A 24,246-nucleotide genomic window follows, 5' to 3' on the forward strand; every position below is an offset into this window, starting at 1 on the left:
TCACTTTCATGCATTGGAGAAGGAAATGGCAACCCACTCCAGTGTTCTTGCCTGGAGAATCCCAGGGACGGGGAAGCCCGGTGGGCTGCCGTCTATGGGGTCGCAGAGAGTCAGACACGACTGAAGCGACTTAGCAGCAGTAGCAGCAGGTGGTGCAGTGGTAAAGAATCCACCTGCCAAAGCCGGAGACAAAGGAGAGGCAGATTTGATCCCTGGGTTGAGAAGATCTCTTGGAGAAGAAAATGGCTACCCATTCCAGTATGCTTGCCTGGGAAATCCCATGGACAGAGGAGCCTGGCTAGCTACAGTCCATGGGGTCACAAAGGAGCACACGACTGAGCGCACATACACTGTATTTAATTCCAGAAAAACCTTGGGAGGTTGCTATTACTGTCCAAACTTTCAGACCAGAACTTAAGTTTCAATCAAGTAAGTAACCTGCCCAAGATTCTTCAACTAGTCCCCAAAAGGTAAAGAATGTGATCCCAAAGTCTGTGATCTTTTTACTACATGTCAATGCCAACTCCCAAGTCCTCCACCTTATTCTCTATTATCTATCAAATGTAATAGTTTTTAGCTGGATGGTAGAAATCACTGGGATCCAGAAAAATGTCTTGTCTCAGGACACACACTGATTTAATAAGGTGTGTATTTAGTAACAAAGACTAAACCTCCCTACAACAATATTAACAAGGGGACAAAATTAAAATTAAAATCTTCAGTCAGACCTTTTTAAATAAAAGAAATTAAATACCACAATTGTTCTCAAATCTTTTGGTCCTTAAGTTAGGAGGATAATTGATTTTCTAATTATGATACTAATGAATGTGACATGTTTTAATGACCTAAAATGAAAAATTAATAGGTGATTAATACTATGAATATAAATAAAGGCAAGCCCCTACTGTACAAAGCAGTATAAGCAGAGCCTACAAGAACAGAAGCCATGGGAGATAGTCATGCCTGAATCTAAATCCAATTAAAACAACTTGGCTTGCAGCAACAGAACCCTACTCAATACAACTTGAAGGAAAACAGGGAATCATACTAGAATTCTTCAAATTGGCACCAAGTAGGCCAATACAGTCACATGCCTCCCAGTCAATTTTAAAGTTAGCGCCTATCATCTATACTATCTTATCCCTTCCATTTTTCATTTGGACACACTGAATATTTGTTTACCTACAAGATTTTTATAAGACTATACTTACTTGACAAATATAGATTATCAGTGAATTTATGTTTAAGAAACTTTTCTCTAACAGGCTCTAATCCTATAAATCAGTAAGAGATTGGTAACAGGCAGGTGACCTTCTTTAATGTACACAGTAGTACTTTTAAATTCTAAGACAAGAGAACCTGAAGAATCTGCATGCGTGAGTAAAACATAAAAGGGACAAAGCACACACGAGTCATCAGTTAATACAACACAATGACATATTTATGTGAATTTAACCACAATTCACTTACATAACTTCAACTATACACTTTGCAAAAGGAGATAGAATACTAATTTTAAAATGCAAGCAATTAGGTCCACCATTCCTTGAACAAGGGGAAGTCCTGGAGTCAGTGTGAGTGTGAGATGGAAAATGTGAATCTTGTTTTCTCAGTCAATGCTAGCTGACATCTCATGTGTGCTAAGGTGACTAGGGCTAAAAGACAAAAATGCACTCCAAATCTAAATGACCAACTAAAGAAACAGCCAACAGTTCCAACAAACTTCTGAAGAAAAATAATATGACTGAAACTGACTTACTAAGAAATGTTATGTTGACAGCCCATGTGGTACTTTCCTAAGGAATTTCCTCTCCCTCCTCAAATTAGAGTCTTATTTCTATGAGATCATCACCTTCTCTACTGACCTTAGAGACCATAAAATCCATCTCTCCATAAGACTCTGTATATGTAAAAGAAAAAAAAACAAAAAAACAAAGAAACCATCCATCACTCTTTTTAACATTAATATGCAAAAAAGAAAAATAAGTTTTATAGGGGAACCTGATAGAAATGAGAATTAGGAGAAACTACGTGGGTTAATAAAGGCACTCTTTGAATGTAAAGACTTGGGCCAACCTGAATTACGAATTGCTTAACATAAATTAATCATAAACTATCTGAAAGAATTTTTATGTCACAGAGTTTCAATAATTAGCTAAAACTATTTATAAACCAAACTTCCCCAAAAAGAAAACTGGAGGTGAAAATCATTCTCAAGTAAACAGGTCAAGTTTGTACTCCATCAACTGACACAAATGATTGGTAAACACAATCTGGTTAGGAAATGTTTATACTTTTATGCAAAGTGGCTACCATTAAGCTGCTAAGTATAAGGTTCAAGCTCTAAATTCAATATCTCATCAGCAATTAAATAGGAGAGAATTATATATTAAAAACAGATAAAATATTATATAATTTCTACTGCTTCACATTTCTGAAACAGTTTCCTGAGGCCTAACTCACATTCCAGCACTGACAAAAAATGATGATGTTTACAGTTCTTTGTTGTTATTGTTCAGTCACTAGGTCACGTCCAAGTCCTTGTGATACCAGGCTCCTCTGTCCTCCATTATCTCCCAGAGCTGGCTCAAATTCCTGTCTATTGAGTCAGTGAGATCTACTAACCGTCTCATCCTCTGTCGTCCCCTTCTCTTTTTGCCTTCAATCTTTCTCAGCATCAGGGTCTTTTCCAATGAGCTGGCCCTATACATCAGGTGGCCAAAGTATTGGAGCTTCAGCACAGTCCTTCCAATGAATATTCAAGGTTAATTTCCTTTAGGATTGACTCGTTTGATCTCCTTGCAGTCCAAGGGACTCTCAAGAGTCTTCTCCACCACCACAATTCAAAAACATCAAATCTTCAGCAGTCAGCCTTCATAAAGAAGGCTTTATAGTCCAACTCTCACATCCATGCTGACTACTGGAAAAAAACACAGCTTTGACTATATGCACCTTTGCCAGCAAAGTGATGTCTCTGTTTTTTATACACTGTCTAGGTTTGTCATAGCTTTCTTACCAAGGAGTATGCATCTTTTAATTTCATGGCTGGAGTCACCATCTGCAGTGATTTTGGAGCCCAGGAAAATAAACTGTCACTGCTTCCACTTTTTCCCCTTCTATTTGCCATGAAGTGACAGGACCAGATGCCATGATCTTAGTTTTTTGAAGGCTGAGTTTCAAACCAGCTTTTTCACTCTCCTCTTTTATCCTCATCAAGAGACTCTTTGATCCTCTTCACTTTCTGCCATTATAGTGGTATTATCTGCACATCTTAGATTGCTATTATTTCTCCCAGCAATCTTGATTCCAGCTTGTTAGTCACCCAGCCCAGCATTTCACATGATGTACTCTGCACATATGTTAAATAAACAAGGTGACAATATACAGCCTTATCATACTCCTCTTCCAATTTTGAACCAGTCAGTTGTTCTATGTTCGGTTCTAATGGCTGCTTCTTGACCCACATACAGGTTTCTCATTGTATTCTACAATGTGGTTAACCAACAAGGCAGCTTGAGGTTAGGTGACAGGCTAAGGCCTCCAGGTCCCCCACACACTGCTTGACTGCCCCTAGAGAGAAGAGGTCAATCAATACATCAGCTAACCTGTTACCTACTCGCACTTCAACTGAGCAGTTATAATCTAGAAAAATCCAGTACAGATTCTATTTTACTACCAGCAATGCCCTGATTCCCGAGTACTATGAGTACTTCACCCAGACAGCCCTGCCAGAAAAGAACAGGAACAACTCTCAATGCAATCCTGTATCAAGGTCATTCTCTCACCTCTCACACTTGGCAAATGGAGATAAATCACCTACCCTCAGGAGAGTTTCATGACTATCAAAACAAAATGTTTAAGAACAAGATAAAACCATAATGACTATGAGAATAGGCACTACTCATGGACCTCATTAAAGACAGATGGCAAAGTAATCACTGTGGAAGCAGAGTGGCTACTTTATTAAACTGTACATTATTTTCAGTCCTTCTGAGCAAATTTAAAAACGTGACTTATTGTTTATTAATTTCAAGGGTCCAATGAGACAAAGTATAAAAGCACATAGGATACCTGGCATATATTAAATGGTCAATAAATGTTATCTATTATCATTATCTTCTTAACTGTTTAAATGTGGTACTACCAGACACAGTGCTTACTCTCTATGCACTGCAGCCATCAAGACACTAAGCTTTGATGAGCTCCATCTACCTAGAACGTCTAGAATTCAGAAAAATATAAAGTGGCAGCACTTACAAAAGAGACAATAAGATATCTTGGCCACTTGCAAATTTCATATAATTTCATAAAGAAATTAGTTGTCCTCTCATAAGAACTGACCCAAGGCAACTTATGAGTTTACTTCTTAAATAAACAAAATTTCCTTATGAGAAATCTTTATTTTTTTTTTTTTAGGAATTACCATTAATTAGATCCCATTTTAAAACATATTTTTAAACTTGTTCTTTTTTTTTTTTTTTTAAACTTGTTCTTATTCTATGTAATAGTCCTATGCTGCTGCTAAGTCACGTCAGTCGTGTCCAACTCTGTGCAACCCCATAGATGGCAGCCCACCAGGCTCCTCCGTCCATGGGATTTTCCAGGCAAGAGTATTGGACTGGGTTGCCATTGCCTTTTCTGAATAGTCCTATAGGTAGTACTTAATTCATAAAGAACATGTGTACCATAAAAGAGAAGTGTAAATACACTTAATGGCAGCAGTCTTATTATATTATTAGTCATTAGCATGCCAACCTAAAATACCTAAGGACTTGACTATAACTAACTCACAAGTGAATACACAATACCCATCTCAAAGCTAAGAAATGTACAAGTTATATCTAAATATAAATTTGTCAATAAATCTATAAATTACTTACCTGTCTACAGCAAAATATTTGATAAATCTAAATCATTCAATCAAACTACTTTAGGTTCATGCTTACAGTGTTCATATTTTCTTGCACTTTAGAGTCAAAGAAAGTCAACATACAGTACAATCAGTTGAAAAGTAGAGAAAATACCCAAACAAATAAAATGTGGAAAAATCTAAACATTATTTACATAAGGAAGAAGAAATTTTCATTTGTTAAAAATAAGACTATCCTATAACTGCTTCCCTGGTGGCTCAGTGGTAAAGAATCCACCTGAAAATGTAGAAGATGTGGGTTAGATCCCTGGGTTGGGAAGATCCCCTGGAGAAGGAAATGGCAACCCACTCCAGTACTGACTGGGAAATTTCACGGAGAGAAGAGCCTGGCAGGCTACACTCTATGGGGCTGCAAAAGAGCCAGATACGACTTAGTGACTGAACAACAAATCCTATAACCAGTGACAGATTTTTAGTAGATTATTTCTTCTGTTACTGAAGCATTCACAAATAATATCCTCCTCTTTTCTTAACTAAAAAGGATGATTATAGTATGCCTACCTCACTGGAGTGCTTTGAGTCTCTCTAGAGTTTTGAGACTCATAGCTAAAAGCTACCAAGTAAATACAAAGTATTATAATTGAGACTAGTGATATAAAAGCAAAGATGGTTTAATATAATAGAAAATTACATTTGTAATTGGCACAATGCCATACTATCCCTGTGGGCTTGTTCTTTCAGAGCACATACTCTATAAAAGGTCACTGTGGGTGAAAAAAAAAGTCCCACAGGGAGTTCCAGTAGACTATAACGTAATATTAGTAATTAAGGAAGTGGCATTCTTCCTCTATATTCATTCGGGAATCTTTTCTACTAATTAAAAGAAACAGTAATTTGTTAAAAAAAAAAAATGATGGCTACAGATAATTCAATCTCAATTCCAACGGCCTGGTTACAAAGGACAATATTGTAACACTTAACAATTTTTTAAGTAAGAGCAGAATACTATATAAGCCATCAAGCCAGTACTCAACTGTCTTCTAAAGTAATCTTTTCCTAAAAATATTTTCCAGAATAACTTATGTTCTTACACAATGTTAAACTATAGCACTTCAAATTCAAATTCAATTACACTAAGTTCCTACTATGTGTTAGCCATTCTAATAGGCATTTCAAAGATATCTCATGCAATTCTATCAATAATCTTAAGAGGCAGGTATTATCAACCACATGTTCAAATTGAGAAATTTACTGCAAAAAAACTCGGACTTTTTACCACAGTCTAAGAATTTAAACTCAATCATCTCACTTTAAATCTTATGTTCCAAAAAAAATAAAAAATAAAAAATAAATCTTATGTTCCGCCCCCCAATTCTGTCAGACTAGGGTCTCATCTGGCTATGCCACTAATCAAGTGATAAATCATTTAACCTCATTGGGTCTGAGTCTTATCAGTAAACTGAGAGGGTTAAACTATTCCTAGTCAGCCTCTGTCTCTCTAAAATGTACTAATTTAATCCTTTTAAAGTATACAAGTCAGTGGCTTTTCTTCCCCTAAGAAAAAGATTTTTAAGGTACATATATATATATATATATATATATATATATGCCAAAGCCTTTGACTGTGTGGATCACAATAAACTGTGGAAAATTCTGAAAGAGATGGGAATACCAGACCACCTGACCTGCCTCTTGTGAAACCTATATGCAGGTCAGGAAGAAACAGTTAGAACTGGACATGGAACAACAGACTGGTTCCAAATAGGAAAAGGAGTATGTCAAGGCTGTATATTGTCACCCTGCTTATTTAACTTCTATGCAGAGTACATCATGAGAAACGCCGGGCTGGAAGAAGCACAAGCTGGAATCAAGATTGCCAGAAGAAATATCAATAACCTCAGATATGCAGATGACACCACCTTTATGGCATAAAGTGAAGAGGAACTAAAAAGCCTCTTGATGAAAGTGAAAGAGGAGAGTGAAAAAGTTGGCTTAAAGCTCAACATTCAGAAAACGAAGATCATGGCATCTGGTCCCATCACTTCATGGGAAATAGATGGGAAACAGTGGAAACACTGTCAGCCTTTATTTTTTGGGGCTCCAAAATCACTGCAGATGTTGCCTGCAGCCATGAAATTAAAAGACGCTTACTCCTTGGAAAGAAAGTTATGACCAACCTAGATAGCATATTCAAAAGCAGAGATATTACTTTGCCAACAGAGGTCCGTCTAGTCAAGGCTATGGTTTTTCCTGTGGTCATGTATGGATGTGAGAGTTGGACTGTGAAGAAGGCTGAGCGCCGAAGAATTGATGCTTTTGAACTGTAGTGTTGGAGAAGACTCTTGAGAGTCCCTTGGACTGCAAGGAGGTCCAACCAGTCCATCCTAAAGGAGATCAGTCCTGGGTGTTCATTGGAAGGACAGATGCTAAAGCTGAAACTCCAATACTTTGGCCACCTCATGCAAAGAGTTGAGTCTTTGGAAAAGACTCTGATGCTGGGAGGGATTGGGGGCAGGAGAAGAAGGGGACGACAGAGGATGAGATGGCTGGATGGCATCACTAACTCGATGGACACGAGTCTGAGTGAACTCCGGGAGTTGGTGATGTACTGGGAGGCCTGGCGTGCTGTGATTCATGGGGTCGCGAAGAGTCGGACACGACTGAGCGACTGAACTGAATATATTGTAGCATGAATCAGGACATCATTTCTTTTTATGGCTAATAATACTCCATTTATGTATATCAGATCAGATACTACCTGTTTATTCATTCATCCATTGATGGGCATATTTAAGCTGTTTCCACCTTTTGGGCTGCTATTATGTACTACTATAAACATGCACATAGATGTACTTATTTGAATCTTGTTTTCACTTCTTCTGGGTATATATCTAGGAGTGAAGCTGCTGAGTCATTAGATAATTCTATATTTAAACTTCTGAGGAAGTAGCAAATGACTTGCCATAGTGGCTGCACCACTTTACATTTCCACCAGGGATATATGAGGGCCCTAATTTCTCCATATCATCACCAACACTTATTTTATTTTTTTAGTTATAGCCATCCTAATGGGTGTCAAGTGATATATCAATGTTTTGTGTATCCCTAGTGACTAACGATGTTGAGTATCTTTTCATGTGCATGTTGGCAATTAGTATACCTATTTTAGAGAAATGTCTGTGCAAGTCCTTTGCCCATTCTTTGAGCTGTTTATCTTTTTGTTGGTGAGTTTTAGGAGTTCTTCACATATTCTAGATAGAAATTCCTTATCAGATATATAATTTGCAAATATTTTATCTCATTCTTTAGGTTATCTTTCCTTTTTCTTCATAATGTCCTTTGATGCACAAATTTTTAATTCTGATGAAATCCAATTTATCTATTTTGTTGTGCTTTGGGGATTATATCTAAGAATCCATTGCCAAATCCACTTAAGATCTCTTTTTTGCTGGAAAATTCCATCAGCTTTTGCTCATTCTATAAATACAGTTGCATATGAATAATTCTATTTGTTTTATTGCTGATAGTTATTAAAGGGTGATTTTCGGAGCTTTTATTATATTGCCCTTACCAAAGAAGTGGCAGTATTTTACGTTTGGATAAAATTGCCCTTTAAAGATGGATAGGTTGGAACTCCTTGAGATAAAATGGAGTAACTCTGAAAGAAACTGCACTTTTGCTTGTTTATTAAAAAGAAAGAAAGAAGGGGAAAGAGGAGAAAAGAAAGGAAAGGAGGGAACAAATTCTCTTCATCTGAGAACATCATCAGTTAGTAACCACACACAGACAATTTTAAAAGGCACCTTAAACTATATGTTGAAACATGATTATTAGAAAAAAGTTTATCCTGCAATAAAAAGTAAATACTGCAGCAGCTATCAAAATGGTCTCTAATACATGGATAGCATTTCTGTGATCTAGTTCCCTCACTTCAGCCAATATATTAGTATCTGTCAACTGGCTTAAACATGGCTTTAAAGCAAATATACTGCTAAAGAATTACTAGACAAAATAAACCATATTTACCAAAAAATAGAATATTCCACAGCCATTTAAAACTTCATCTACTGACAAAGATATTTATAATGTAATATTCCATGAGGGGATGGGAAATACTTTATAATTGATAGATTTGGAAAGCTATATGCCAATTAAGTATGTCATTCAAAATTATTATCTTTAGATAGAATTATAGACGAATTTTATTTTCTTACATTTTCTGATTTTTCTACAATGTAAATTACTCAAGTAAATCTAGCAAAATACAAAGGAATAAAAAAAGAGATAAAACTAAAATTCCCTAAAATAAGTTTGGGTAAATTGCCCTTTAAAGATGAAATTAATAAGTAAGAATTTCTGTCTACACATTTACTTGTTATTACATTTCATCTTCACCCATTATGTGTAATTTGTCAGCCATATGTTTTGGTTAACTAATCACAACAATAACAACAAATGTACAGAGTTTCACTGAAGTTTTAACAGCACAGTTACAGAATATACGTAAAGTTTACATAAAGTCCAGAGAACACCAACAAAAGAATTTTTAAAAGCTTAATATGATGTTTTAAAAACTGTGTATGATATGTTACCTCATTAATTAGACATGGGGATCAAAACCTTCCTGAAACAAGCAAATTATCAAGGTTTGTAAAAATTAGATTATATTAATTCTCTCTGTTTTTGCTAGCAGCAGGAGGTGAGATAAGTGACACAATAATTGCTCTACCAACCCTATTCCATCTATGGCCCTAGTTATGTTCCCACTGCCTATGGATACCATTCTCCATTAAATGATATGGTGATTGAAATTGGCTATTTTCTGTGCACTAACTGAACAACTATCTTCAGATCCTCAAAAACACCATTCAGCTCTAGAATTAAAACACAGAACTAATGATGCTGAGTTAATGTTAATGAATTTAGCGTAATGGGGGTCACTGGTGATCACCATGTGGGGCAGGAGAAGGAGGTGTTTCAAGATGGAGGGCGGTGTTGAATGCTATTCAGAGGTCTAAAGATTCAAACAAAAAATTCCTGTGTGATCCTGGAACTAAGGTGTCTAAGGGTCCTCTGTACCCCAAATGACTCTAACGAGGGTGCGGCAAGGGTTCCAGTTCTATCATCAGGCAATTTCTCACTCACCATCATGCCACCCCCAACATACACCAAATCCTCACTTTCCAACTGACCCGATTTAGAATCTATGGTCCATCACCAAAATCACTCCCTTATATGCAAAGTCAATCCTTTGTGCCTTTCTCTCTTCATCCGATATACTTGGCAAAGATGAAACCCTGATTAAACCTAAGTATCTACCTACTTCACACATGCACTAGAGCAACTAAAAATGGATGAAGGAAAATGTATACCCTTTCAACAGTTCTCATTTCAAATTCGTGGTCACAAAGCTCAAATGAGCAATGAGCACTGGTAGGTAACAGTGAAACAGTCTAAAATAACTATCCCAATATCCAAAATAACTACTTCATACTTTTTCCTCTGTTCTCAAAACTCCAAGACCTATCCACTCCCCCAACAAATAACTACATTCAGAAAACAGAAGCAATCAGTTACAGCTTTCTCTCCTACCACCAAAACGACCTACCTGGTCCATTCTCTTTGTTTTTTCTGTTACAACAAATAGTATGTTCCTACTCTCATCACAGTCCAACCGTTCCATTTGTGCTCTAGCTCACTTCTCACTTTCTTAAGGAACTCATACCCTTCTCTGTCCAGCAGCATCAATTTTTCCCCCCATAGATGTGGCACTGGCATACAAACCTTCTCTAATATCTTCTGCCACTGAATCCACATTCCTCTGCATTGACTATTCTATTTTGCTTTCACTTTCTTACCTCATTTTCTTTCCTCAATTTATTCCAGTCAGGATTCTTTTCCCTCTCAATTGTTACTGAGATTACAATTGTCAAGGTTATCAGCGAAGTCCATCTAACCAAATCCAATAGTCATGTAGATGTCTGCTCTTCTTTTCTGACCTCTGAATAGTATTCAATACCGCCCTCCATCTTGAAACACCTCCTTCTCCTGCCCCACACGGTGATCAACAGTGACCCCCATGGCGCTAAATTCATTTTTTTTTTAACTGCTATGTAGTGACTGTAAATTCAGGCTATTGTGGCAGATGAACCTAAGTTCAAATCTTACCTACATCACTTTTTAAAATCCAATCTGAAAGTGAAAGAGTCAGTTGCTCAGTCATGTCCGACTCTTTGTGACCCTGTGGACTGTAGCCTGCCATGCTCCTCTGTCCATGGAATTCTTCAGGGAAGGATATTGGAGTGGGTAGCCATTCCCTTCACCAGGGCATATTCCCAACTCAGGGATTGAACCTGGGTCTCCAATCTAGGGAAAGATATTTAACCACTGAGACTAGGTTCTCAATCTACAAACTAGGAAAAATATTAGTACCTAATTCCCAGCTGTGAGGGTTAAATTAGTAACTTTCATTCTCTCTTTTACCTATTACAGCATGTAAAGTAATTCGCCCTCCAAGAACTGCTCTCTCCCTTCAGTTGTTGGCTGCTCCTCTCCCAATCACTGTGAAAAGCTCCTCCAGCTCTATTTGCCTTTTAAATTTGGGAATTCATAAGGTTCTATACTCCTTCCCTAAGCAACTAAGCTCTTCCATCTCATAACTGAAATTATAATCAAAACCTCAATGATTTCCAAGGTTCAATTTCTGATGTATCACCCGCCCCCTACCTCACCAACTGCCATGCAAAAATCTCTACCTGCATCTCTCAGCTATCTCATACTCAACAAGCCCAAAAAACAAGGCTCTCTCCTTTTTCATGTGTTCTTCCTCCACCTCAAACTCCCCTTTCTGTTGCAGTCTCCAACTCCTTGCTGTCAGTTTCCACAGTTTCAGTATTTCCTCTTTGTAACAGTCACTAAACTTACATTCACAGGCTTAGAATATGTACTCCCTTTTAGACCGTAAGCCCCACGATGGAAAGTAAATCTGTCTATATCAAAAATACCTTGCCTAGTATCCCATGCATGCGTGTGTACGTGTTCAGGTGCTCAGTCGTGTCCAGCTCTTTGCGACACTATGGGCTCCAGGACACCAGGCTCCTTTATCCATGGGATTTCCCAGGCAAGAATACTGGAGCGGGTTACCATTTCCTCCTCCAGGGATCTTTCCAACCCAGGAATCAAACCCATGTCTCCTGCTTTCTCCTGCATTGGCAGGCAGATTCTTTACCACTAGGCCCATCCCATGAATAATAAATGTGTTTAATAGTGTTTCTTGAATTGAATTTGAGATATTTTAGAAGTTTGCTTATTTAACTTACTGAACTTACCAGCATTTTATTTGTTTAGATGTCTAATTCATTGTTAACACTTTTATTTCAAAATACTTGAGCCACTCATTTACATTAGTATTATTTCTAACCCACAAAATATTTTAAAGAAAATTTAAAGGTACTCAAACATACTATATTTGAGGAATTCTACAATTATCAATTGCCACTGGATTTCAAAAAATAAAGAGGTTCAGAAGCTAGGAAAGGCAAGTGAGGGTAATACTATTTGTTTCCCTACTTTGGAATTTCACAAAATTTTTGAAAAGAATTTCAGTAAAAAGATGATTTTTTTTAAAATTATGAAATGCAGAGGATGGTAAACTTCCAAACTCATTCTATGAGGCCACCATCACCCTAATACCAAAACCTGACAAAGATCCCACAAAAAAAAAAAAAAAAAAAAAAACTACAGGCCAATATCACTGATGAACATAGATGCAAAAATCCTTAACAAAATTCTAGCAATCAGAATCCAACAACACATTAAAAAGATCATACATCATGACCAAGTGGGCTTTATCCCAGGGATGCAAGGATTCTTCAATATCCGCAAATCAATCAATGTAATACACCACATTAACAAATTGAAAAATAAAAACCATATGATTATCTCAATAGATGTAGAGAAAGCCTTTGACAAAATTCAACATCCATTTATGATAAAAACTCTCCAGAAAGCAGGAATAGAAGGAACATACCTCAACATAATAAAAGCTATATATGACAAACCCACAGCAAACGTTATCCTCAATGGTGAAAAATTGAAAGCATTTCCTCTGAAGTCAGGAACAAGACAAGGGTGCCCACTTTCACCATTACTATTCAACATAGTTTTGGAAGTTTTGGCCACAGCAATCAGAGCAGAAAAAGAAATAAAAGGAATCCAAATTGGAAAAGAAGAAGTAAAGCTCTCACTGTTTGCAGATGACATGATTCTCTACATAGAAAACCCTAAAGACTCCACCAGAAAATTACTAGAACTAATCAATGACTATAGTAAAGTTGCAGGATATAAAATCAACACACAGAAATCCCTTGCATTCCTATACACTGATAATGAGAAAACAGAAAGAGAAATTAAGGAAACAATTCCATTCACCATTGCAACGGAAAGAATAAAATACTTAGGAATATATCTACCTAAAGAAACTAAAGACCTATATATAGAAAACTGTAAAACACTGGTGAAAGAAATCAAAGAGGACACTAACAGATGGAGAAATATACCATGTTCATGGATTGGAAGAATCAATATAGTGAAAATGAGTATACTACCCAAAGCAATCTATAGATTCAATGCAATCCCTATCAAGCTACCAACAGTATTCTTCACAGAGTTAGAACAAATAATTTCCCAATTTGTATGGAAATACAAAAAACCTCGAATAGCCAAAGCGATCTTGAGAAAGAAGAATGGAACTGGAGGAATCAACCTACCTGACTTCAGGCTCTACTACAAAGCCACAGTTATCAAGACAGTATGGTACTGGCACAAAGACAGAAATATAGATCAATGGAACAAAATAGAAAGCCCAGAGATTAATTCACGCACATATGGACACCTTATCTTTGACAAAGGAGGCAAGAATATACAATGAATTAAAGACAATCTCTTTAACAAGTGGTGCTGGGAAAATTGGTCAACCACTTGTAAAAGAATGAAACTAGAGCACTTTCTAACACCATACACAAAAATAAACTCAAAATGGATTAAAGATCTAAACGTAAGACCAGAAACTATAAAACTCCTAGAGGAGAACATAGGCAAAACACTCTCTGACATACATCACAGCAGGATCCTCTATGACCCACCTCCCAGAATATTGGAAATAAAAGCAAAAATAAACAAATGGGACCTAATTAACCTTAAAAGCTTCTGCACATCAAAGGAAACTATTAGCAAGGTGAAAAGACAGCCTTCAGAATGGGAGAAGATAATAGCAAATGAAGCAACTGACAAACAACTAATCTCGAGAATATACAAGCAACTCCTACAGCTCAACTCCAGAAAAATAAATGACCCAATCAAAAAATGGGCCAAAGAACTAAATAGACATTTCTCCAAAGAAGACATACAGATGGCTAACAAACACATGAAAAGATGCTCAACATCACTCATTATCAGAGAAATGCAAATCAAAACCACTATGAGGTACCATTTCACACCAGTCAGAATGGCTGTGATCCAAAAGTCTACAAGTAATAAATGCTGGAGAGGGTGTGGAGAAAAGGGAACCCTCTTACACTGTTGGTGGGAATGCACACTAGTACAGCCACTATGGAGAACAGTGTGGCGATTCCTTAAAAAACTGGAAATAGAACTGCCTTATGATCCAGCAATCCCACTGCTGGGCATACACACTGAGGAAACCAGAAGGGAAAGAGACACGTGTACCCCAATGTTCATCGCAGCACTGTTTATAATAGCCAGGACATGGAAGCAACCTAGATGTCCATCAGCAGATGAATGGATAAGAAAGCTGTGATACATATACACAATGGAGTATTACTCAGCCATTAAAAAGAATACATTTGAATCAGTTCTAATGAGGTGGATGAAACTGGAGCCTATTACACAGAGTGAAGTAAGCCAGAAAGAAAAACACCAATACAGTATACTAACGCATATATATGGAATTTAGAAAGATGGTAACAATAACCCTGTGTACGAGACAGCAAAAGAGACTCTGATGTATAGAACAGTCTTATGGACTCTGAGAGAGAGGGAGAGGGTGGGAAGATTTGGGAGAATGGCATTGAAACATGTAAAATATCATGTATGAAACGAGTTGCCAGTCCAGGTTCGATGCACGATACTGGATGCTTGGGGCTGGTGCACTGGGACGACCCAGAGGGATGGAATGGGGAGGGAGGAGGGAGGAGGGTTCAGGATGGGGAACACATGTATACCTGTGGCGGATTCATTTTGATATTTGGCAAAACTAATACAATTATGTAAAGTTTAAAAAAATAAAATTAAATTAAAAAATAAAAAAATAAAATAAAATAAAATTATGAAATGCATGAACGGGGTATTCTTTTTTTAAAAGGATTTACTCCTACAAGACATTTTTATCTAACTATCATCGTACACTTTGTATTAATACTTTGTTTTCACTCAAAGATATATAGTGTCTAAAACAATATTTTTGCTAGCTTAGAAAGTCTTATTATGGATAAATATGGACTTTCCATGAGGCAGCCTAAAATACAGATAAAGGGTTACACATACACACTCTTCACACACATACAAAGGGGTTCATTTTGTGATATCAAGGAGTTGTACACATATAATGTGAATACTTCAATATACTTGAATACTTGAGATCTTTTAGAAAGTCACATTATCAGGAAATTTAAAAATAAGCCAAAAAAAAACAAAACACTAAATTGAGGAAAGACATCTCTGTATTGCTCTCATTTAGAAAACATGACACCTTAAAGGATACTATCACTGAGAAATTCATCACAATGAAAAAGGATAGAAAACAAAACTAGGAATCAGAAAACTAGAGCCACAAAGTCTTAGAAATATTTAAATAAGTAAACATGATTCCAAAGAATCAAGCTTTTTTTTTTTTCAAAGTATATGTTCAATTGTCTACCAAACAGGGGCTGTTTTATTTTCTCTAATTCTGCTAGATTATTTCTAGCAGAAATATTCTGCTAGAATATTTCATAAGATTGCTTCCACATGTTCTTTAATAATATAGAACACATATAACAAAAGCTGGTTTAATGTGTATACTATTGGAATAAAGAAATTATAAATGAAAGGGCTCTATAATATTATAAAAATACCTGGGCTTTCACTGGTCTCCTAAAATTATCCAAAGTATAATAATTAACTAGTTATCAAAGAACTTCTTTTTGAGATAGTAATGTTATACCTTTCTCTAGAAAATTTTAAATCTCTCAAAGGCAACCTAAAATGTTCCTAAAATGATTATGAAAAGCCTATTATCTAATTATAGTCAGATCTTTTTTACACCCTTCACCCAGCAATTATACTCCTGAAGAATAACCATAAATTCCAAAGATACTTTATTCATTCATTCATTCATTTGAATATGGAAAAGATCTGTTACAGAGTTAAGTGAAAAAAGCAGAATAGAAAATCAAAGAAGACTTGCAAAAGAAAGTATCTATTGAACAAAAACTGAAATAAAAGATGTCTGCATAGTCGTGGTAAATCTGAGTTTTTCTTTCTATATCTCTAAAATTTTCACAATAAACAATTACAACTTAGGTAATTAAAAAAGACCCCAAAAAATCTTTTAAAAAGATAAGCAATATTCATCAATCATTTCATGTCAAAAGTAAAACCACCGACCAATCTCAAAATTTTTCTGAACCCTGAATAAAAACCATCCCAAATGACACAAATAAAAGTTAGTATCTTGATACAAACCTGCTCATTAGACAAAGCTCATTTTATAAATTTCTGGTCAAAATCAGTGAGTAAAATACCCAAGACTTTACAGAGTAACTTTTCAGATCGTAAGATAGTATACTGTGTAAAAGGGGAAAAAATTCTGACTGAGGAAAGAGACTATCTTCTCATACCACATCTAGTATTGAATAGTAACAACAAAACTTCAATTCTTTTTCCCAAACCAAAAGAAAGCATCACTATTTTTTTAAAAAATCACTCATAACAAAGGTACAAGAAAAAGCAACTGGAAGGTCATACAGCAAAACATAACAAGCCTATGGGTGAAAAGTGAAGTGGGTTCTAGAATTATACATGATTTTAACTGGCTTTTTCCCTATATTTTCCAAAATGTCCATTATAAATATATGTACATCTACTGTAACAGAAAAAAATGAACTTAAATTATCAAGAGAATATGTTGAAACATATTCACTATACAGATATTAATAAAAATACAGCATTTGTAAAATTTAGACCTGCTCGTCAAAGCAGCTCAGAAAAATTTGAAGGTCCTTCAAAATCAGTCACTATGAACACTGTCCTTAAGGAAATCAAAATAAACTTCTAATACAAAGAGCTCATGATTTGAACCACATATGCTTTTCTCTTACTGAAAAACCTGTTATGTACACAGCTAAGGATGTGTTTTTAATGATATACCCTATTTCTCTGTTCATAACACATCAACATCAATGATGTCACACAGCCCTTACAGTAAGGTCTGTCTATACCTACAGCCTCTACTGACTGGGATAACATCAAAACATACAACCTTACTTACTATATAATGGAATATATTAGTGTCTTTCACTGACTTAAGTGTAAGATTGTTTCAACTTAATCAAATAAAAAGAAAATGCAAAGGAAATTTAGAATCCACATAACTATAGTTTCATGAAGAACAACAATAAAAAAACAATCATTGCATTTTAGAAAAGCCCTCAACACCCTGAAACATATACACATATTACAAGATAAGTGTTAAATTATTAAATAAGCAAAATGATACAGTATCCTAGCAATAAGTATAGCATAAGACTCAGAAATAAAACTGCCTGACTTCCAATCCCAACTTTGTTTATTGTGTGTTAGTCGCTCTGTCATGTCCCCACTCTTTGTGATCCCGTGGACTAGAGCCTGCCAGGCTCCTCTGTCCATGAAATTTCCCAGGCAAGGATACTGAAGTAAGTTGCCATTTCCTTCTCCAGGGGATCTTCCTGACCCAGGGATTTAACCCAGGTCTCCTGCATTGCAGGTGTATACTTTACCAACTGAGCTACTAGGGAAGCCTTGTTTATTAGTTAGGATTAATCTAGGAAAATAAATTAATTATACATGTCTCCATTTCTCCATCTATCTATAAAATACAGATAATAATAAGAATTTATTCGTGGAAGACATGTTTTAAATATTAAAAGAGGCAAGCCCACATCTACATAGAGTAACCACTAAAAAAAGGCTTTTCCCCCTTTTCTCAGTCTAAATAGAATTTGTCATACATTTTGCAAATAAGAATGAAGACCTCTAATTTTTAAAATTAGTATTAAAAGTCCTAAGTTCACTGGAGATCATAATTAACCTTCTACAATGTGAGCACAATCCAACTGAACAGTTAGATAAAAGTCTAGAAAGCTTTCTTGTCAATATGATTTTATCTCAGCTGTTTCAAAATAAAGAAGAAAAAAAGAATGAAACACAAGGATTCTTTCTTAAAAGATGTACAGAAAGAATTTAGAATTGCTGTATTAACAAAATATGATTGTTCTCAACAGCAAATTTACTGAGGAAAATGAAAGATTAACAATAAAATTCAAATATTTTAGTGTTTTTAGGATATTCAAAGTTAAAGTGTTGATGCCATTCAAAATTACCAGATCTGTTACGTATAAATTGCTACTCTCTATAAACGAAGAGATTTCAACTGTCTATGACTAGTCTGGAATTAGTTATACTCTAATACAGCCATTCAACTATCTTTGGGAATATTGTATTCTCTTCTCTCATAAAGAAATTAATACAAGTGACAGAAGGTAACCAAAAAATCAACAGTGTGGAAGGCTTTTTAATAAATTTCATTTTGGCAAATGATCATATATAAATTAGCAAACATTGAAATCATAATGATTTCATTTATTTGTTCTGTACATATCTGATTAACAGGCACTAATTTTGTTGATGGAAACAAGAGAACTCTATTGTTATATACAGATTAGAAATGTAAACACTTAGCATTTCCCACAACTACTGACTTCACAAATTACTTTGAATGTTATTTCAAATAACATTTTGAGTGCCAGAGATTAGGTAAGCAAAGAGCTCTACTGCCCCCTAATGAAATAAACCAAAAAAAAAAAAGCCAAAAAACTCAGAAAACTTGTTTTGAGCTATGTGTGGAACAGGAAAATAATCTTACTTTGCTAAATGCAATAGATAAACACTATGAAAATTAACTGAAAATGACTAGAATATCTATCAACATACTATAAGAAAAGCTAGGATCATCCAGTTTCCATGATAAAATTAGTAGCAAAACAGGAAAGCCTTGAGACAGAAATGTTCTAAGAGAAAGGAGGTCAGTACAACAATGTTATCTAAAGTGATAGCAATTAAAACTTCACTGCAGGCTACCCTTTTCATGTGTATGTTGGAAGGGAAGAAGAGAGAGATTCTTAGAAACCACACTTTACATTGAATTACAGTAAGTTTTCAGTTTAGCAGCTTAAAAGTAAATACTACCAAAATATTCTCTTATAATTTGCACTGATTCTAATCCTCTCAGATTTTAATAATGTGTACTTTCAAAATAACTACACTATAAAGCATACATATGAAAGAATTTTACCTGTTTCCTGTTTTAAAAAAAATGACCATTTCTTAAGCACGACAACTTTGTCCTTCATGATACTCTGCATCATACACTAACCAATGATAACTTTCAATATTCCTTTTAATAAAAGTTCTCCCTTCCTTTAACCAATCTGGTATTTAAAACACATTCCATACTCGTGTTCCTTTAACCTAATATTCTAACCTGTCTAGAATTTCCGAATTCTCATTTCAGAAGAGAAACAAGAACAGAATGAGAGATCATAAAAACATGGAGAAAAAGTAAAGCCTCCCAGCATCGGTTCATGGAGGGCACCGTGGTGTGGTAGCTCACGGTCCCTTTAGAGACGGGGCACACATCACGTGGAGAGGGCATGTTTCCATCTAGGTTGATCATAACCGTACCTTCCATTACATGTCTACTGTTTCCAAGGTATAAGGAATAGGGGCCAAATCCATAAAAATGCCACAGGAGAGACAGGCAATACAGACAAGGACGTTCACTTAAATCTGCATACAAAAAGAAAATATCTTGTATATTTGAGTGCTGCAGCTCCCTTCCCAAGCGCCTGTTAATGAAAATCGTTCTCGAGCTGTACAAGTCATGCATGTGTGTGAGGGCTAAGTCGCTTCAGTCGTGTTCGACTCTTTGTGACCCTATGGACTGTAGCCCACCAGGCTCCATGGGATTCTCCAGGCAGGAATACTGGAGTGGGTTGCCATGCCCTCCTCCAGGGGATCTTCCAGACCCAGGGATCAAACCAGCATCTCTTAGGTCTCCTGCACTGGCAGGAGGGTTCTTTACAACTTAGCCTAAGGGTAATCAAATGTCTGTTCAAAATTTTAAAACAGCAACAAACAGAAAAATACAAATGTACTCAAGCCTATGTCTCAAATGAGTTGGATCTCACATATGTAGAAATTTCCTGAATAATATGAATTAAAAACTTGACTCTCTTACTTGAAGCATTACTCATTCATGCCTACTGCCTAAAAATGTAACTGACACAGACACATTTTGAAGACATAATAAAGAAGCTGGGAGGACTCAAGCAATCCAAAGTCAAGCATCCCAAAGTCCATCACTGCCAAAGTGATGATGTTTAAGATATCCAATAGAGGGGTCAAAGACAGTACCCTTCCAACCTATAAATTCCAAATAGCTACTCAGATTTCACATACAAGAGTCATGAGAAATAAAGTGAAGGTACATTGGAGAACACATACATGTGTGTGTGACTGTATAGGTGCGTGTCTTCCCTCATGGAGCAGTCCCAGTCCATACCAGTGAGCTCCAGATTAGTACCCTAAACCTAAAGGAATGTTTTCCTTAGTTCACAGGGGAAAAAAAAAATAAAGGACTTCCCAGGCTATCCTTTACCTCCCTGTGCCCACTAAGCACACATATGAAAAACATGATCAAGAAATAAAAGGGAGAAAGATTGAAAGAAAAGAGGAAAGGTTAATTTCCTTAAGAAATAAAGTTGATAACAGCTTTGGTTTAAAACAAAGAGATTTATTTATTCATTAGCCCATAAAAACTTTTAGTGATGATGATGATGAAGATGGCAGCGGCCAGCATTTATAGAACATGATGTACTTCACAAACAATGAGTATTTGATCTTCCTTAGAGCTCTGTGAGGCAGAAAATACTATTCCTATTTTACAGATGAAGAAACTAAAATTCATAAGGATTAGGTAACTTGCCCAAGGTTAGACAGCTACTAAATTGCAGAGCATATTTAAGATACCACTCAATTCAACACTTAATTGTTACGTTTATGTTCTTTTCTGGTGAAAATGTGTGAAATGAAATGACTCTTTGGAAACACTGTAATAAATTAACAAATTTTATATATGTATGTGCTTGTGTGTGTTAAGATCCAACTCAAATGCCTCAAAATTCTGTTGACATGTAACTAGAGATAGGCACTTATGCCAGTTCTTATGAAAGAGAGAAACATACAATCCATAATAGTGGGTTGGCCAAAAAGTTCATCTGGGAAAATCCAAACGAAGTTTCTGGGCAACCCAATAAACCGTGAAAGTGCTAACAAATAAATAATAATATACACACCCTTCAATGCCCATTATTTCAATAAATAATATTTCTTTCATTATTCTCCGATCACATACTGTCATAATAATCTCTTCTTCAGATCTTCCTAACTCATTCTCACCTCTATTTCACTTGTCTTAAAATGAACATTTTCATTTATTTGAGGAAAAAAGGTCACTCTCTCTTCTCGCTACTAAGGATACTCAATTATAGTAAAAAATATATGTATGTAAAAAATAGCTCTGGTTGACATGTGAAATATACATTTCTTTAAATGCTGTAACAATAAAAACTATTCCATAGCAACTCTTTAACCTCTGATAACATGTTGAAGTTTTCTGAAATTAATACTAAGGAAGAAATCACCATGCAGTATAAAACTAATCCAAAATTCTATTTTGTAAGAGCTGAGATCTAAACATAGCCACAAACATACTATACATACACAAACACAATTCAAGTCACCTTCATATTCCAGGCATTGGCTGGACAACAATACTCCCTCTGCAGGTTAAAACACAAAACCAGAAATATTCACAAATACCTAAAACATTAAAATTGTAATTTTATTATGACTACCACCAATTTTCTCCCATTGCAGAATTCAAAAGAATATGTTATAACATGTTCTTACAAGAACGCCACCTTGTAAGCGAATCTGGTTTCTCAAATAAAAAAAGTGAAGTGTAAATCTGACATCAAAACTTGCACAAATAAAGATCTGTCATTTTGTTAATCCTTGTCTAATTTTAATTAAATTATTTTTTAATTTTCAATCCAGAGAGCAAAGACCCTGCCAACAATAAAGTACAAGACGTAGGAAACAAAATACATCATTTCAATGGGATACTTTCTCACCTTTGAATCTTCATTGCTCACTCCGAGCTGTAACACAGCTTGAGGAGATTTTAGTTTTGCTTCGGCAGAGTGAGCCATCTGAAGGTTAAGCTGCCATCCAACCGTCTCGAGCTACAAAAGACAAGTGTAGATTGGAATCAGATGGTACAGAAGGAAGAAAACACTCAACTTTAAGCAAATCTCCAGTCAGCAGGAATGAACATGGATAGCCTGGACTTTGTGGAAAGTCAGTTCCTGGGCTCCTTCAACCTGCACACTCTGCACATTCTCCCTTTGGGCTTATTAGATTGGCCTCATGCCATGCCTGTCAAATTCAAGCCTAAAACTGGTCTTTAAATACATTCTGTTCTAAAAATAAAAGTTCTGAGACTAGGCAATGAAATACACTAAAGGAGTCAATGGTTTTTAAACAGTAAATTACTATTTTAAAACAGTATATTTTAAAGCCAATGGTACTTATATAGTTATAAATTGTAACTAGTAAATAGCATATATATGTGATAACTACTCTAAATGACCTCCCATTATCTTTCAAAACTCTTTGCAATAAGTAGAACAAGGTAAAACTTTTTTTTTTTTTAATTTAGTGGGAAACTGAAGTGCCCAGATGGTAAGAGGTTCACACATTTAGACACAGAGAGACTGGAAAAGAGCCAGAAAAAGAATTGATATCTACTTACTAGTGAGCAGGTGTTATCATGCTTTCCAAAGTATTCTAACCTACTATGGTTCCCAGTTACGACAGAAACTAATTAGAATACTTCCTTTGAATTTATTAATTAACACAACAGCAAAATTTAATCAGGAAGGCAAAGACAGCAAAGAGACTAAAGCAGTTTAAGTTTCAAAATATTAAGCAACATAAATGCAGCTTTACTGAACATGACAGATTACTGATTTTTCTAACCTCAAAACTGTAAGTATAAAGTTTTAAATCTAATTTCCAGTAAATCCAAAGTATCAATATTTAGGGTAGTTTTGTGACATGAAATTGTCATATACCTCTGACAACTCGACTCTAGTCGTTGATTTACTGAAACTACCTCAGCTACACTGGTAAGAATGGCAGACTCAAAACAATTTTTACTTAACTGGAATACTAATTGCTAACTTGAAAGACTGTTCAACAGCTAGAATCACAGCAATGACTCAAAGCCAAATTGGAAAGAGAGCAATGAAAGTATTATCTATTCAAGAGAGGATGTGATGAGAAAATAAAGATACAGTTCTGTTCTTCCTGGCACTGAACCTTTAAGAGGTTATGGGTAAAAAGAGCGAAGATACTGCAGAGACATAATCCATAATACCACAAGTAAAAAAATCAATGTAATGGTACACATGAAGCAAAGATCTGTAATGTACTGATTTTTAATACTAATTATACTCTTGATGAAAGTGAAAGTGGAGAGTGAAAAAGTTGGCTTAGAGCTCAACATTCAGAAAACGAAGATCATGGCATCTGGTCCCATCACTTCATGGGAAATAGATGGGGAAACAGTGGAAACAGTGTCAGACTTTATTTTTCTGGGCTCCAAAATCACTGCAGATGGTGACTGCAGCCATGAAATTAAAAGATGCTTACTCCTTGGAAGGAAAGTTATGACCAACCTAGATAGCATATTCAAAAGCAAAGACATCACTTTGCCAACAAAGGTCCATCTAGTCAAGGCTATGGTTTTTCCTGTGGTCATGTATGGATGTGAAAGTTGGACTGTGAAGAAGGCTGAGCGCTGAAGAATTGATGCTTTTGAACTGTGGTGTTGGAGAAGACTCTTGAGAGTCCCTTGGACTGCAAGGAGATCCAACCAGTCCATTCTGAAGGAGATCAGCCCTGGGATTTCTTTGGAAGGAATGATGCTAAAGCTG

General features: G+C 35.8%; 1 protein-coding gene across 6 annotated transcripts in view; it reads right to left on the reverse strand.

Moving 5' to 3' along the window:
* The window catches only part of COMMD10 (COMM domain containing 10), a 191,499-nt gene that overhangs the window by 136,768 nt on the left and 30,485 nt on the right, over positions 1-24,246 (reverse strand). For 3 of the 6 annotated variants that reach the window (XM_055550795.1, XM_055550803.1, XM_055550809.1), the window contains exon 5: positions 22,381-22,491. In XM_055550795.1, coding sequence (XP_055406770.1) covers positions 22,381-22,491 — 111 coding nt within the window. Of the gene's footprint in view, positions 1-10,994; positions 11,237-20,957; positions 22,027-22,380; positions 22,492-24,246 lie in introns of those variants that run through there. The other 3 variants (XM_055550793.1, XM_055550792.1, XM_055550797.1) reach the window with 3 other exon arrangements.

The sequence above is a fragment of the Bubalus kerabau genome, chromosome 1 (assembly GCF_029407905.1).
Source record: "Bubalus kerabau isolate K-KA32 ecotype Philippines breed swamp buffalo chromosome 1, PCC_UOA_SB_1v2, whole genome shotgun sequence".
Classification (NCBI taxonomy): domain Eukaryota; kingdom Metazoa; phylum Chordata; class Mammalia; order Artiodactyla; family Bovidae; genus Bubalus; species Bubalus kerabau.